Source organism: Dermacentor variabilis, chromosome 8, assembly GCF_050947875.1.
Source record: "Dermacentor variabilis isolate Ectoservices chromosome 8, ASM5094787v1, whole genome shotgun sequence".
Classification (NCBI taxonomy): Eukaryota; Metazoa; Arthropoda; class Arachnida; order Ixodida; family Ixodidae; genus Dermacentor; species Dermacentor variabilis.
The window spans coordinates 68634152-68649757 of NC_134575.1; the positions used below are offsets into that span (position 1 = coordinate 68634152).

General features: G+C 48.8%; 1 protein-coding gene across 5 annotated transcripts in view; it reads left to right on the forward strand.

The window, feature by feature from the left end:
- The window catches only part of LOC142591083 (japanin-like-RS), a 133725-nt gene that overhangs the window by 61584 nt on the left and 56535 nt on the right, over nucleotides 1-15606 (forward strand). For 4 of the 5 annotated variants that reach the window (XM_075703453.1, XM_075703457.1, XM_075703455.1 and 1 more), the window contains 2 exons: nucleotides 425-568; nucleotides 14935-14957. In XM_075703453.1, coding sequence (XP_075559568.1) covers nucleotides 425-568; nucleotides 14935-14957 — 167 coding nt within the window. The remainder of the gene's footprint in view (nucleotides 1-424; nucleotides 569-14934; nucleotides 14958-15606) is intronic. The other variant, XM_075703454.1, reaches the window with a different exon arrangement.

Genomic DNA, 15606 nt, shown 5'->3' on the forward strand with positions numbered 1-15606 from the left:
CATTTTGACTCATTGAATCTGAATAGTGTAAGCATTATTATGAATATTACTTGTGAGCTAACTGTGGCGTTTTCAAAATTTCTGCCACATGCGCGTCATCCTAATTTTATGCCTGAAAATGTATTTCATTAACATATCCCTGTTCCTAGTAGGCCCACAAAAATTCGCTTCGGCCCAGCTAGAAACAGCTAATTATGAGTTATCATTATGTTATCGAATTATCTTATCGTTAATCCCAACGGCGTGTACACAGTATAGACTCTAAGGCCATTCGTATAAAATTATGTCCACAGGCAACCAAACGCCTCCTCTTGTGTACGTTATGCAATTCTCAATACAATAAATTCGTACTTACGCACCTGTTTTTTCTTCTACGCTACTGCTGTGACTTTTATTACTTCATTAATTTTACTCGGTTCTGCAGCCTGCAAACAACTCGCAAGATCTGTACCTCGTGGGATACTCCTCCGCATTAGAGCACCAGGATATACGGTGTGTCAGTTCAACCTTCCACAAAAGGAGAGGAGAAGAGGTTGACCGATACCTGCTGATGTACATTCATGACGAGGTAAGCAAAACTTACAGTATCCATGACTCCGTGGCTTTTGTAAAATTGATCACACTCTTTAGGGTCCGTTGAGGTGTAGTTGCTACTCAAAAAACAGCGATGACAAAGCTTGGTCTAAATAGCATCAAAAAAGCTGTTTAATAAAAATCTTTTATTCTGATGTCATTCAGTTTTCCATTACCATGAGCGCACTCATACGTTACATAAATAAATAACCCTATATTTTTCTGAGGTTGTGTGTGATTTCTGAGAGACGCACCGTGAAGATGTTCCGTGAGCCCCTTTGGTAACATTCATGCATAAAGCAATCTACACGCCTGCTAGAAAAAAGAAAGGCTCCTTTCTTAAGAGCCTGAAATTAAAGGCCTAAATGACGAGTACCAAAAGTCACATGAACTTAAGTACCAAAGATATGTCCATGCTATAATAGTTCTCGAAATCTGTAGACGTCGAACTACCTTGATGTGGATTTTTGGCTAATAAAAGTCCGTTGGCTGAAAGTAATATTCCAATATGGTTAATACTATCGTACCTTAATAAATGACATAATTCCATTAGGCAGTTGCTACGTTGAGGTTACGTTACGAACACATTCTTCTGTTGAAAACATGAGGGTAAGTTAGCTGGATTCTGTATTACGGGAACGAAGCTAATGGTAGCGCTGGTTTACATTCAAGCATGTTTTCATAGCTACAGTGACTTCCCTCACACCAGGGTGTCTCTGTCTCACAGTTAAGGTAGAATGTATTGAGAATTTCGTAAGGTAACACATGTCTTATGAGGCTACTTCACTCGAAACGGATGATGATATTCGTTTTCTAATCCACACATTCGCATATGGGGTCTCGTTTTCCACTCATCTATCAGAAAACCATTCACCACATGTAACCGAGTGTGACTAGGCAAGTCGTCACAGCCACGCAAACGTCCACTCATCCACGCGAACGTTACGAGGGTGCTCTGTGTATACCCATTGCACACCTTCACGCTTGAAAAGACCCTGGCTCTCTCTACCCCCCAAAAGAGATAATCAGATAAACAAAAGAGTTACGTTGAAGCTTTGTGCACATGGTACAGCTGTGGGCTTGTACTGTCATATCATTATGAGGGTCCACTCTGCCCGTGTTTTCCTATTGGCGGTGAGCTCCACAACTAGAAAAGCTGGTGCCACCGTCGGCGTGACGTGGCATGAGGGATCACGTGGACACAGCGGCCACGTCGGCTGTTTAAGAAGCGCCGAAGCAAGCTGAAAACGAAAGCTTAAAGTACCACCTGCGCCGCGGTCCTGATTAAGTGGAGGCGCTTTACCACCTTGGGTGTCAACTTGACAACATGTAAACCTATTATAATAGGCAGTGGCTGCCTTTGGAGGCGTGCAGCATGGTAGGCTACTGCTTGGTGCCGCAGTGCCGGACGTACGTAACGGAGCCCGGTGTCAGCTTTATTCACGCGTAGCCGCAGGGCAAGGAGCTGCGTGAAGCTTGGCTGGCGAAACTTAGAACCGGCTGACAGCCATCGGCTATAACTTGGGTATGCAACAAGCACAAACGCGAGGAAGATTTCTGGTACTGCGCCGGGACTGGGCGATGTTCGGCGAGTAGCAGAAACGCTCGCCCGCACTCGCTGCCCGGCTAATGTCAGGATGGTACGGTCTATGAACTTGTTGATCCTAGATACTGGCAAGTTCACTGGAACGGAAAGGGAGCGGTAAGACGCATATTAAAGAAAGGCATGGCACATGGTCCCGTTTGTGTTATGAATTAATGAACTGGAGTACAAAAAAGAAGCAGAGAGAAATCGCACGCTGAGAAGACCGATAAACATACATTGCGACGCAACTTGAGAAATATTATCCAAATGTCCAAGAATTCAGAACACAAAAAATATTGACTCGTCGCGACGGCACACAACAGTCGCCGTGGGCGTCGAAGTCTCTATAGCGATATTATTTTTGAACAGTTCTGATAGCGTCCACGCAACAATGGTTGCTAGTGCACTGTCAAATGCTCATATGCTGCGAACTAATGCTCACGGCGCAAGCGCGCGCACACACACACACACACACACACACACACACACACACACACACACACGCACACGCACACACGCACACACGCACACACGCACACACGCACACGCACACGCACACGCACACACACACACACACACGCTTACGCACGCACGCTTACGCACGAACACACGCGCACGCTTACGCACGAACACACGCACACGCTTACGCACGAACACACGCACACACGCTTACGCACGCACGCACACGCTTACGCACACACACGCACACACGCGCACACACGCACACACGCGCACACACGCACACACGCGCACACACGCACACACACGCACACACGCGCACACACGCTTACGCACGAACACACGCTTACGCACGAACACACGCTTACGCACGAACACACGCTTACGCACGAACACGCTTACGCACGAACACACGCTTACGCACGAACACACGCTTACGCACGAACACACGCACACACACGCTTACGCACGAACACACGCACACACACGCTTACGCACGAACACACGCTTACGCACGAACACACGCACGAACACACGCTTACGCACGAACACACGCACACACACGCTTACGCACGAACACACGCACACACACGCTTACGCACGAACACACGCACACACACGCTTACGCACGAACACACGCACACACACGCTTACGCACGAACACACGCACACACACGCTTACGCACGAACACACGCACACACACGCTTACGCACGAACACACGCACACACACGCTTACGCACGAACACACGCACACACACGCTTACGCACGAACACACGCACACACACGCTTACGCACGAACACACGCACACACACGCTTACGCACGAACACACACATGATGCGAAAACGCGCTCACAGCGGGAGCAAAACATTGTGCGCGGACATGCATGCAGATGCGCAGTCGGTCGCTGCGAAGCCATGCGTCCGCTGCATTGAGGTTTCATTCTCTTATGACCCATTTGGTTATAGAGACAGCCTATTTCACATAGTTTACTTTCCAAGTTTGCCTACCTTTCACTCAAGAAGCCGGTTCGGGAGACTTCATGCCGGCGACAGCACGTAGTGGCGTTCGCTGTACGTATTCGGTAAAGAGATAGCGTCTGTAAACGATTGTGTGCTTTAAGTTTGCTCAAGATTATTATATGGACAGTCAAAAACTTCCCGCATTTTGGCAGAACCTACATAAATGCCCAGGAGGGCTGCCGTGTGGTGTTTTTATTGAGTGCCGTAAGCAAAACCTATGAGGAGCGCGCCGCGTGATCCCTCATACTACGCAACGGAGACGCTTCCGACAGATGGCGACTCCGTATAACTCCTGGCCGCCAATACTACCTCCAGAATGAGCCAGGGTTAGCAGGAGGGAAATCCTGAGAAGATTGGATTGGTCGAGCAATTGTGTTAGGTTCGGCCCACAATGTCAGCAGTTTTGCTTGCAAGTCTTCGCCGTCGGCCAAGCTTACCGTGGTAGACACCTAGTAACGGCGCTCGGCCATGTTAAACCCAAGAGAAGTAGGCAAAGACAGACTCGTAGGCTAGCTTATGGTTCTCCTAGTTTAAGCGCTTGAAATATACGCGATATTGTCCTTTCTCAAGCTTATGCATAACCACTAATCATGAAGCCAGTTCCACCTAGACGACCATTGCTGCTGCATTTAAAGACTATCGTAAGAGCACAACCAGAGGAGTGACCCATTCGAAATAAAATAAAATCGCGAAACCGGCTTTACTTAGCGCGTAAAGCACTGCCACAAATTTGCGCAGTAGTTTGAGCGCGTTGTCAAAAGGGTGCGGCTGCTGCCATAAGTACACATGGTCATCCTCTCGCGGAGTCTTGCCATCTTTTCCACCCACACGATGGTTGAGCTATGGGGCCTTGATAATAAGCCTTAACGTCTAAGTTTAGTTTTCGAATTCTCCTTTTACGCTTGTTTGCATTCCGTTTCATCAGCGAATTGTCAAACGATGCAGAAACCATGTGTAAGTCTGACTGCAGGTTGATATTAAGATAGATGAACTTTGGGAGTGTCTCGCAATTTACACGATAATCAGGGCACAACATTACACAAGTTGAAATTTTGTTTCCTAAGACATTTATCTATACAAGGAAGTATCTGTCGCCCAGAACTGACCTTTGAGTGTTCCCGGATAATAAAGTAGAGCTGTTTGAGTTAGTTTAGTCAACTGACACGAACTGCGTGCGAGAATACAGGAATGATTTAATCAATTAAGCTATTAGTATGCAGCATAATTACGTGGTGCTGAATATATAGGAGTAATAGCTGATTGCAAATTGATTCAAATTGTTTAGAAAGTTGATGAAGACGCAGTCGATGAAGGTGCAATGGCCAAGTCCAGAAAATAAGTTGTGGGTGAGTGAGAGGAGTCGTGCTTCTCAAAAACAAGTTTTCCCAAAGCCGCGCTTGTGCGCTGTACACAGTACGTTCTCTTCGATGATAGTTATGTGACTATAGATCACGTACTCTTGTAATTTACTAGGTATGCTTGTAACCAAAATCAGCATATAGTTCCCGGAAGATTGTACGTTACCTGTCTATGCAAGGGAATCGCTGTCCCACCTTTCATTCCGTGTATTTTCTTAATAGCCGAGGTGTTGCATCAGTGTTGGAAAGAAACAAAGCACCCTTCACTGAACGCACCCAAAAATCACACACTTTACAAAACAAGAATCAAGCATTGGCAAGCAACGTACTTGCTTGGAGTTCACGAAACCTCAATGTCGATTGACTAGAAGGATTCACAGCAGGCAAATTCAAGTAGAGTGCGTCAGGAAAGTTTTCATTTTTGCAGGGGCGAGCTGGGGCCCGATCAGTTGCACGAACCTCACCCATACATATATATATATATATATATATATATATATATACCCGCCGTGGTTGCTCAGTGGCTATGGTGTTGGGCTGCTGAGCACGAGGTCGCGGGATCGAATCCCGGCCACGGCGGCCGCATTTCGATGGGGGCGAAATGCGAAAACACCCGTGTGCTTAGATTTCGGTGCACGTTAAAGAACCCCAGGTGGTCGAAATTTCCGGAGTCCTCCACTACGGCGTGCCTCATAATCAGAAAGTGGTTTTGGCACGTAAAACCCCAAATATTATTATTATATATATATATATATATATATATATATATATATATTGTAAAGAGGTGTATTGAATAGTTCAGATGGCAGCGTCTGTTCGTAACAGAGAAGGCAGGTGACGCAGAGCAGGAACAGCTGGTTGCCCGAACGACTCACGCTCGTGCTAAGCACTGGCCCACTGGTTGCACTGCAGGCAAGGAACAGACGATCTGGCTGGCCTTGTCCTTGTGCTCTTCTTCTTCATTACAATTACCCCAGGTGCAAAAGCGGAACCATTCTGGCGACTTACGACGTGGAGACGAGCGGGTCACAGAATTGTTTCAGGCGGTGAACGTGAACAACATCCCATCCACGGCGGCGCTTGTCCGATGTCGGTGTAAGCGGCTCTATGATTTAGTTGACCGGAGAGGTGCGTTAGACGATGCGGTATGGTCCATCATACTGCGAAAGAAGTTTTGTCGAAAGTCCAGGCGTGGTAGATGGCACGGTCAACAAGAAAAGTGCGCGGAGAGCGAAGTTGGGATTCGTAGCGACGCCTCACGATTGGCTTTTTGTCGTTGTTGGTCGGCGGAGGTGAGCTTTTGGGCTAATTGGCTGCATTCCTCGGCGTATCGCGCGATGGCTGAATAGGGAGCGCACTCTGACGTGTCTGGTGTATAAAGCAAAACCGTATTGATGGTATGGGAAGCATCGCGACCGTTGAGAAGGAAGTATCGAGAAAATCCTGTAGTATTTTGTGTAGCAGTATTATATGCGTACGTGACAAATGGGAGGAGGATGTCGCAGTTTGTATGCTCCGATTAAACCTACATGGCGAACATACCACCAAGAGTGGAATTGAAGCTTTCCGTAAGCCCGTTACTTTGAGGATGGTACGCCGTGGTAGTCAGGTGAACTATGAGGCATTAAGCAAGCAGAGCTTCAACCACCTGCGACTCTTTTGATTCCTATGCCTATAAGCCTGTGATTCCTATAACCGCTAGGGAAATTGTGGAAGCACACTGGATTGAAAAACAAAAATGCATCAGCCATCCTTCTGTTTCATTGTTGGATAAAGAATATTCGCTTCTATCATCACATCTTTAGCGCATTTTATTGTAAGTGGTTGTTTTATGCACCTTGGTGTTTTTATGTTGACCGGGTGGCTTTTGTCCACGTCTTTTTATCACAAGTGTTATATGGACTATTGCCGTGCTCTCTTGACTTGATCACGCAGATCTGCGGGTATCATATGCGCTATAGGCGTGTTCTGTTGACTAGATCGCGCAGGTTTGTGGGTATTTAAGCAGGTGGTTCTTCAAAAATAAAACCAGTTGTTAGAAGGCGCTCGTCCTTGTGTTGCCCCTATTCTTCGTCCCTGTTTGTTTGCGCAAAAAAAGTTTTCAGATGAATCTTTTCCAACTAGGCCGACTCGCAGTGAAACACTTTTCAGACACGATCGTCAGCGCGTATTGAATGCACTGCGTTTTTCTTTTTAAAATGGCCCAACATGGTGAGGCGCCCTTTAATATCTTCATGTTAACTTCAACTGAACAATTATGGGGCCCTACAGTTTGGCGAATTGGACCGCTGTTTTGATCGGACTGCTGGTACGATCTGTTGGGAACTCGGCGCTGACGCCCGTGGTTGTACCTGGGTCGCAAGCCCCAAGGGTAGCGTTGGCCTGGCGGCCTGGGGTACAACTGGAAGCATCCGAAGGTCCCGGCAAAGCATGAGTCGACTGGTAACAACGAAACAACTTGTTTATTTTAACATCGCAAAGAGTTGGCGGTCAGGTTTGACCGTAGTAGAGAGACGGGAGAGCACTTCACTCAACAGAAGAAATCGGAGCCCTCCTCTTGGCGTCCGGGGGCAGCTGTTTTTATACTCTCGCAGTTGAGGGCAAGAAGGAACCCCTCAAAAGACGAGCACGTGAATGTACAATGGGCTAATGGTGACGCACACTGTCGTAGCGATGCCGTAGCACCATGTCGAGCACGATCTCGTAGCACCCTGTCGTGGCGCTGCCGGTCGGACACAATGACTGTAATGAGAGGATGGTCCCTGCTTTGGCATCGCCTGTTTCGGGCACAATGACTGGAACGAGATCCCTGCTTTGGCATCGCCTGTTTCGGGCACAATGACTGGAATGAGATCCCTGCTTTGGCATCGCCTGTTTCGGGCACAATGACTGGAATGCGAGGATGATCCCTAGGCGGTCGCATCGCCGCAGTCGCGCCTGGAAACACCTGGCGATGAGTGTTGCGGCGACGACGATCGGGCCAAAATGTCTGCCGCCCCGCCGCAGTCGCGCCGGCAAAACCACGTGTCGCAGGCGAAACGCAACAGACCGCCCCGCCGGGGGAAGGAGATTCCGATGGACAGGGGACTGCATCCGCTGTCCGGAGGGATGTCGCTCGATGATGCTCATAACCGAAGTCGGGCGTCCCTCGACGTTTCTTGAGCGCAGCGCACAGAGAAGGCCTCGTTCTCTTGTTCAGGTTCGCACGGGACACTGCAAAGTGACTTCGGGAGAGTTCACATTTTTGTTCTCGTTCCCGGCAAGCGTTAGAACTACGCTGAAACTCAACCGCTCAGTCAGCAAGCACGGCACAACCCTCACTAAGCCCTGCCAGGCTCTTTCCCCTTTTTATACCACTGCCTAGTTCCTTACAGTAGTCTAGCATCACTCAGAACGCGTCCACAAATTGAAAAATTGCACTAGAAAGCATATCATCACTTTGAAACACTAAACAAAAGCAATATGTTAAAAAAAATCCTGCCTCAGGAAGAAAAACATCAGTAACAAACAATTTTGAGGCTGATTCCTACGTTAGGGGCTTCGACTTAAGCCATCGGCGTTACCGTTGAGACTCCCCTTTTTGTAACGCACCTCAAAGGAATATTGTTGTAAAGCGAGGCTCCAGCGCAGGAGGCGGCCATTTTTGGGAGAGATGGTCTGCAGCCATTGGAGAGGGCAGTGATCCGTCTCAATGATAAACCTCGAGCCGGCTAGATAGCATGACAATTTCTGAACGGCCCACACGAGACATGCACACTCTTTCTCGGTGGCGCTATACGCCTGCTCACGACTGGTCAGCTTACGACTAGCATACAGGACGGGGTGTTCTACTTTTCCATTTTCCCGTTGGCACAGTACAACGCCCATGCCTCGCTCACTAGCATCGCACTGAACAATGAACCCTTTTGTATAGTCTGGCGATCGTAGCACAGGCTGGCTTGTTAGGGCACTCTTTAGGGCGCTAAAAGCTCTTTCCTTGGTCTCGTCCCAGACGACTGTTTGAGGCTCTGTCTTTCTTAGAGCATCCGTCAGGGGAGCCGCGATATCAGAGTACCTAGGGATGTACCTCTGATAGTAGCCGGCGACACCCAAGAACGACCGAATATCGGTCTTGGTGCGCGGTTGCGGAAAGTCTCGCACAGCGGCCACTTTTATTTCAGAGGGGCGGCGACGACCCTGACCAATCACGTGACCGAGGTAGACAACCTCGGCCTGTGCTATCTGGCACTTAGGAGCCTTGACTGTCAAGCCTGCTTCGCGCAGGCGGGTTAGCACTGCCCGCAAGTGTGCCATATGCTCAGACCAGGATGCGGAGAATATCGCTACGTCGTCTAGATACGGTAAAGCGAATTCTTGCTGTCCCCGCAACACTTTATCCATGAGACTTGAAAAACAGTATGGCGCGTTCTTCAAACCAAAACTCAACACTTTAGGACGGAATGTTCCCATTGGTGAAATGAACGCCGCATACCTACTAGCCTCTTCTGTAAGTGGAACCTGCCAATAACCCCTGACAAGATCTAGGGTGGAAATAAACTGAGCGCTACTAACTTTCTCAAGGCGCTCCTCGATGTTAGGGATCGGATAAATTTGATCCTTAGTGATGGAATTAAGCCTGCGGTAGTCGACGCAAGGACGAGGTTCCTTGCCCGGTACCTCAACTAAAATCAAAGGGGAGGTATAATCACTCTCACCTGCCTCAATAACACCGAGCTGTAGCATTTTCTTTACCTCAGCCTCCATAATATCGCTCTGGCGGGGTGACACCCGATACGCCTTGGATCGTACTGGCTCTGGGGAGGTAAGTTCTATATCATGAGTAAGTACCGAAGTCCTACCAGGCCTCTCAGAGAACAGACCTTGAAACTCTTGTAATAGCTGGTGTAGTTCGGTTTTCTGCTCGGGCGACAGCGGTGCTTTACTGATAAGGTCACTAATGACTTGACCGGTGTCTTCCCTGTTCGTCACTGAGCCTAGTCCCGGAAGCTCGACTGGAAGCTCTTCAGGAACGTTTATCATCATGCACACCACTGCTTCCCGTTGTCTATAAGGTTTGAGCAGATTACAGTGGTAAACTTGCTGTGCTTTCCGCTTTCCTGGCAGACTTACCACGTAGTTAACGTCCGACAGTTTCTGAACAATTCGTGCTGGGCCCTCCCACTGCACGTCTAGTTTGTTGTTTAGCGATGTGCGCAATATCATGACCTCATCGCCAACCTCAAAACGACGGGCCCTGGCTGTCCGATCATAATAAACCTTGGCCCTCTGCTGGGCCTTTGTCATTGCTTCACCTGACAACTCCTGTGCCCTTCTTAAGCGTTCGAGGAGCTTAAGTACGTACTCCACCACGACTGGGTCGTCGCCCCTACCTTCCCACGATTCTCGAAGCATGCGAAGCGGAGATCGAAGCGAGCGACCGTACACCAGTTCAGCTGGCGAAAACCCCGTAGCCGCATGCGGCGCGGTCCTTAAAGCAAACATCACCCCAGGCAGACACAGCTCCCAGTCAGTTCGATGTTCAAAACACAACGCTCTCAACACGCGCTTCATGACGGAGTGGAGCTTCTCAACGGAATTCGACTGTGGGTGGTACACTGAGCTGTGTAACAGCTTTACCCCACACCTTTCGAGAAAAGTTGTCGTCAAAGCGCTAGTAAACACTGTGCCCTGATCTGATTGGATTTCCGCAGGAAAACCAACTCGCGCAAATATGGACAGTAGTGCATTAACTATCTCAACTGAGCTGAGTTCTTTAAGCGGCACTGCTTCAGGGAACTTTGTCGCTGGGCAGATCACAGTCAAAATGTGTCTGTACCCCGTGGCTGTTACCGGCAGAGGTCCCACTGTATCAATAACGAGCCGTCTAAAAGGCTCCGTTATGATAGGTACCAATTTCAACGGCGCCCTTGATTTGTCCCCTGGTTTGCCCACCCGCTGACAAGTGTCACATGTCCTCACGAAATGGTCTGCGTCCCGAAAACACCCTGGCCAATAGTACTCTTGCAAGAGACGGTCCTTAGTTTTCTTAACTCCTAGGTGTCCGGACCACGAACCCCCATGAGACAAGCGCAACAGATCCTGACGATAGCATTGAGGCACGACCAGCTGATCGAACTCCACTCCTCTGCGGTCTAGATACTTCCGGTACAGGACTCCACCCCTTTCCACAAAAGGCGCAGTTTTCCTGGCGATACCTTCTTTGACATTGCAGCGCACGTTTTCCAGGCTGCCATCCTTTTTTTGCTCGGCTATCAAAGCCGACCGGCTGACTTTTAGCAACCTATCAAGTCCGTCTGACGTAGGCGCGATGAGCAAATCAGTAGATAGCTCTTCTAACTTTCCCGTGTCGGGCATTTCCTCTCCAGTATCTGGCGCCTTTAACGTTACAGACTCAAGTTTATTCAGTTCGGGCGTGCTCGGAATATCAGCTTGCTGCGCCTCTGACCCTTTTTCGTTGTTTGATAACGTCGGCCCCGCAACTACCGCCTTTGCAGCGAGCTCCCGAACCTTCGATCTGGTTAAGGCCTGAACACTAGCTTCACCAAACAAAAGCCCCTTCTCGCGCAGGAGGTGATCGGACCTGTTTGAAAATAGGTACGGGTACTGGGGTGGCAGCATAGATGACACTGCCGCCTCTGTCTCAAGCGCTCCGAAAGGTCCTTCAATAAGCACCTTTGCTACCGGCAGACACACGCTATGAGCTTCCACGGCTTGCTTGATCCATGCGCACTCGCCCGTGAACATATGGGGTTCTACGTAAGACGGGTGAACTACATCCATCGTAGCTGCGGAATCGCGAAGCACTCGGCACTCTTTCCCGTTTACGAGGAGGTCTCGCATGTAAGGCTCGAGAAGCTTCATGTTCTCGTCAGTGCTGCCTATTGAAAAAAACACAACTTTTGGTGTTGTTTCCGGACACTGCGCCGAAAAGTGACCCGGCTTCTGGCACGTATAACACAAGCGCGCTCGCCTCATCTCGAACCGCTTTCTGCGTTTGGCTGCCGCCGTCTCTTTACGTTTGGTCGGACTGCTTTCGCTCGCATCCGCACTACGCGTGTCCCCCTTTGCTCTTATGGGTGTGAACTTCGGCCTCTCAAACTTCGAGCCAAATTCACCCTTTTGACCGTCCTTAGCTCCGCGAGCCCGACGCGTCACAAACTCCTCGGCTAGCTCAGCGGCTTTAGCCACCGTACAAACGTCTGGCCTATCCAAGACCCAGTATCGCACGTTCTCCGGTAACCGACTATAAAACTGTTCTAGCCCGAAACACTGCAGAACTTTATCGTGGTCACCAAACGCTTTCTCTTCTTTGAGCCACTCCTGCATGTTCGACATAAGCCTATACGCAAACTCTGTATATGACTCACTTCTGCCTTTCTCATTTTCCCGAAACTTCCGACGGAACGCCTCCGCAGACAGCCGGTACTTTTTTAGCAGACTCGATTTTACTTTGTCGAAATCCTCTGCCTCCTCTCTATCCAAGCGAGCGACTACGTCGGCCGCCTCGCCGGGTAACAAAGTGAGCAAGCGCTGTGGCCACGTTTCCCGAGAGAACCCCTGCTTCTCGCACGTTCGCTCAAAGTTAACCAGGAACAAACCAATGTCCTCTCCAAGCTTAAACGGCCGCATCAGGTCCGTCATTTTGAACAATACGCGTTCTCCTGCACCGTGTGCCTGACTTCCGTTACGAGCGCGTTCCATCTCTACCTCAAAACGCTTCATTTCCAAAGCGTGTTGACGGTCACGCTCTTGTTGCTCTCGCTCTTTCTGTTCTTTACGTTCACGCTCTTCTTTTTCTTTTTGTTCTTTAAGTTCGCGCTCCTGTCTTTTTGCAGTCTCTCTCTCTTCAATGGTCTCAAGGCATTCCGACAGCTCGTCATCCTCAGCCTCTAACTCAAGAATAGCCTTTATCAGTTCCGGTTTTCTTAGTTTGTCTGAGACATCCAGACCCAACTCTCTTGCAAGCTCCAACAATTTCGGTTTGCGCAACGACTTCAAATCCATGGCTGCTCTGAATGCTGCTTTCTCTACTGCTTACTATTGTCTTGCCGCAAACTAACCCGGCAGCAACGACAACCACAATTACCAGCTCTGTTTCTAACACTAACAAAAGCCTGGCAAAGCTCAGAAGAAGAAAGTCCCGCACTCACCAAACCTCGCAGGCAGGAATTCCGCGCAGTCGTTCCGCTGCAGGCAACCAGTCGTCACACAGGGCTCGTTGCACTGCTCCCGGATCGTCGTTGAGCTGCTCAGCATACAGTCAACTGCATCTCTTCGCTGCTGGCCTCCGTTGTCGCGATCTCACCGCTGGCAGACAGTTGTTTGAAGTCGGAGGCGATCTCACCGCTGGCAACCAGATGTTTGAAGTCGGAGGCGATCTCACCGCTGCCAACCAGATATTTGGATCGGACTGCTGGTACGATCTGTTGGGAACTCGGCGCTGACGCCCGTGGTTGTACCTGGGTCGCAAGCCCCAAGGGTAGCGTTGGCCTGGCGGCCTGGGGTACAACTGGAAGCATCCGAAGGTCCCGGCAAAGCATGAGTCGACTGGTAACAACGAAACAACTTGTTTATTTTAACATCGCAAAGAGTTGGCGGTCAGGTTTGACCGTAGTAGAGAGACGGGAGAGCACTTCACTCAACAGAAGAAATCGGAGCCCTCCTCTTGGCGTCCGGGGGCAGCTGTTTTTATACTCTCGCAGTTGAGGGCAAGAAGGAACCCCTCAAAAGACGAGCACGTGAATGTACAATGGGCTAATGGTGACGCACACTGTCGTAGCGATGCCGTAGCACCATGTCGAGCACGATCTCGTAGCACCCTGTCGTGGCGCTGCCGGTCGGACACAATGACTGTAATGAGAGGATGGTCCCTGCTTTGGCATCGCCTGTTTCGGGCACAATGACTGGAACGAGATCCCTGCTTTGGCATCGCCTGTTTCGGGCACAATGACTGGAATGAGATCCCTGCTTTGGCATCGCCTGTTTCGGGCACAATGACTGGAATGCGAGGATGATCCCTAGGCGGTCGCATCGCCGCAGTCGCGCCTGGAAACACCTGGCGATGAGTGTTGCGGCGACGACGATCGGGCCAAAATGTCTGCCGCCCCGCCGCAGTCGCGCCGGCAAAACCACGTGTCGCAGGCGAAACGCAACACCGCCATGCCAGCTATTGATGTCAGCTTCAAGGTAGGTTCAGCTGTCATTCGCAGAATTTCGGAAAAAAATGAACTCAGTCATTTCGAATGTTGCCTTGACAACGTCCTTGTCTGACTAAGCCAAACATTTATTCCGTTCGGAGGTGCTCCTTTACATTACAGCAAATTTTGCATGTAGCTTCCCGTTCTTATTTGTCTGCTAAGACTTTTTCAGCGCCAAATATATATTTTTTTTTGTTTCAGATCCCTGACTAAGGCATGAGCGAAATTAATGCTTTTTATAATGAGGTGTTGTTCAGTATACAGATTTCGAATCTTTGTCTTGAGAGTGTCTTCTGCTCCGTCGCTAAAATATGTTTAATTTCATTTTTTATCTCTCACAGCTACTGAGTCCTAATGTTGCACTTGATGATAGTTTCTTCCTTAGAAATCGATGCATTTGCTCAAGGCTTCGAAAGAAAGGACAGGGCAGTGTGTATGTGATCTCATGAATTTTTTCAGCATTAGTTAGCGTTACCAATTTTTCAACTATTCCTTGCATGCCAGAATCTTTTCAGTTTGTTTTCATAACCCACTACTATCACTACATATTATTTTTTGTTTTTCGTTTTGTGTGAAATACGATACTTATGAAACTTATCCTTTGAGTGAACGGATGTTTACTGTTCATTCGGCGGCCGAAATGTTTCTATGCTACGCGAAACAAAAGACGGAAGCGTAGAAAAGGGCAGGCTCCGCTAATTTGTCGTGATGTTTATTTTTTTTTGTTTTTTTTAACAGCAGAAGAAATCGTGGGACTTCACGTGAGTAAACTTACTTTTTCTTTTCAACTTTATTTAAATGGTGAATTGGCACGTGCGGGTGGCCGTTTCGGTTCTGTTCCGCGGGTGGTTTCGGCTTCTTGCGCTTGCAAAACTGATGACTATCTCGTTACTAATCGCTCAAAGGGCGACCGCATGTTTCACGCTCCTTTAGTGCTCACAGGGGTGCGCATAGGAAGGATGCCGCCATGCATGCGTTTCCGTTGCTTTTTTTTTTTAACACTCGCGAAAACTAATTGCCTCTGGTTGGCGATAAGATGAAGCTTAGCGGAAGTTTGTCACACGTTGTGCTTTTTTTCGGGCACACAACCACACAGCTTTCTTGAGTACGCGCACCTACGCAGTTCGATCACGCTATGGATGCACATATTAGACATTAGTGTAAGAGCAGGAACATTTCGGTCTTGCGAGTTATTCTCGTGTGCGCATTTTCAAGGCCTTCAACGATGCTTATAAAATGCATCATATTTTTTTATTCTTATAAGTTTATTTCCTTCTTTTATTGTTGTTATTCATGAATGAAGGGCACATCTATACCAACACAAAATACTTTTTCTCACTTTACGGTCACTCGCAAAAAATTGCGGTACTTTTTTTTTACATGGGTCTTTATGAAGAATTGGAATCTACA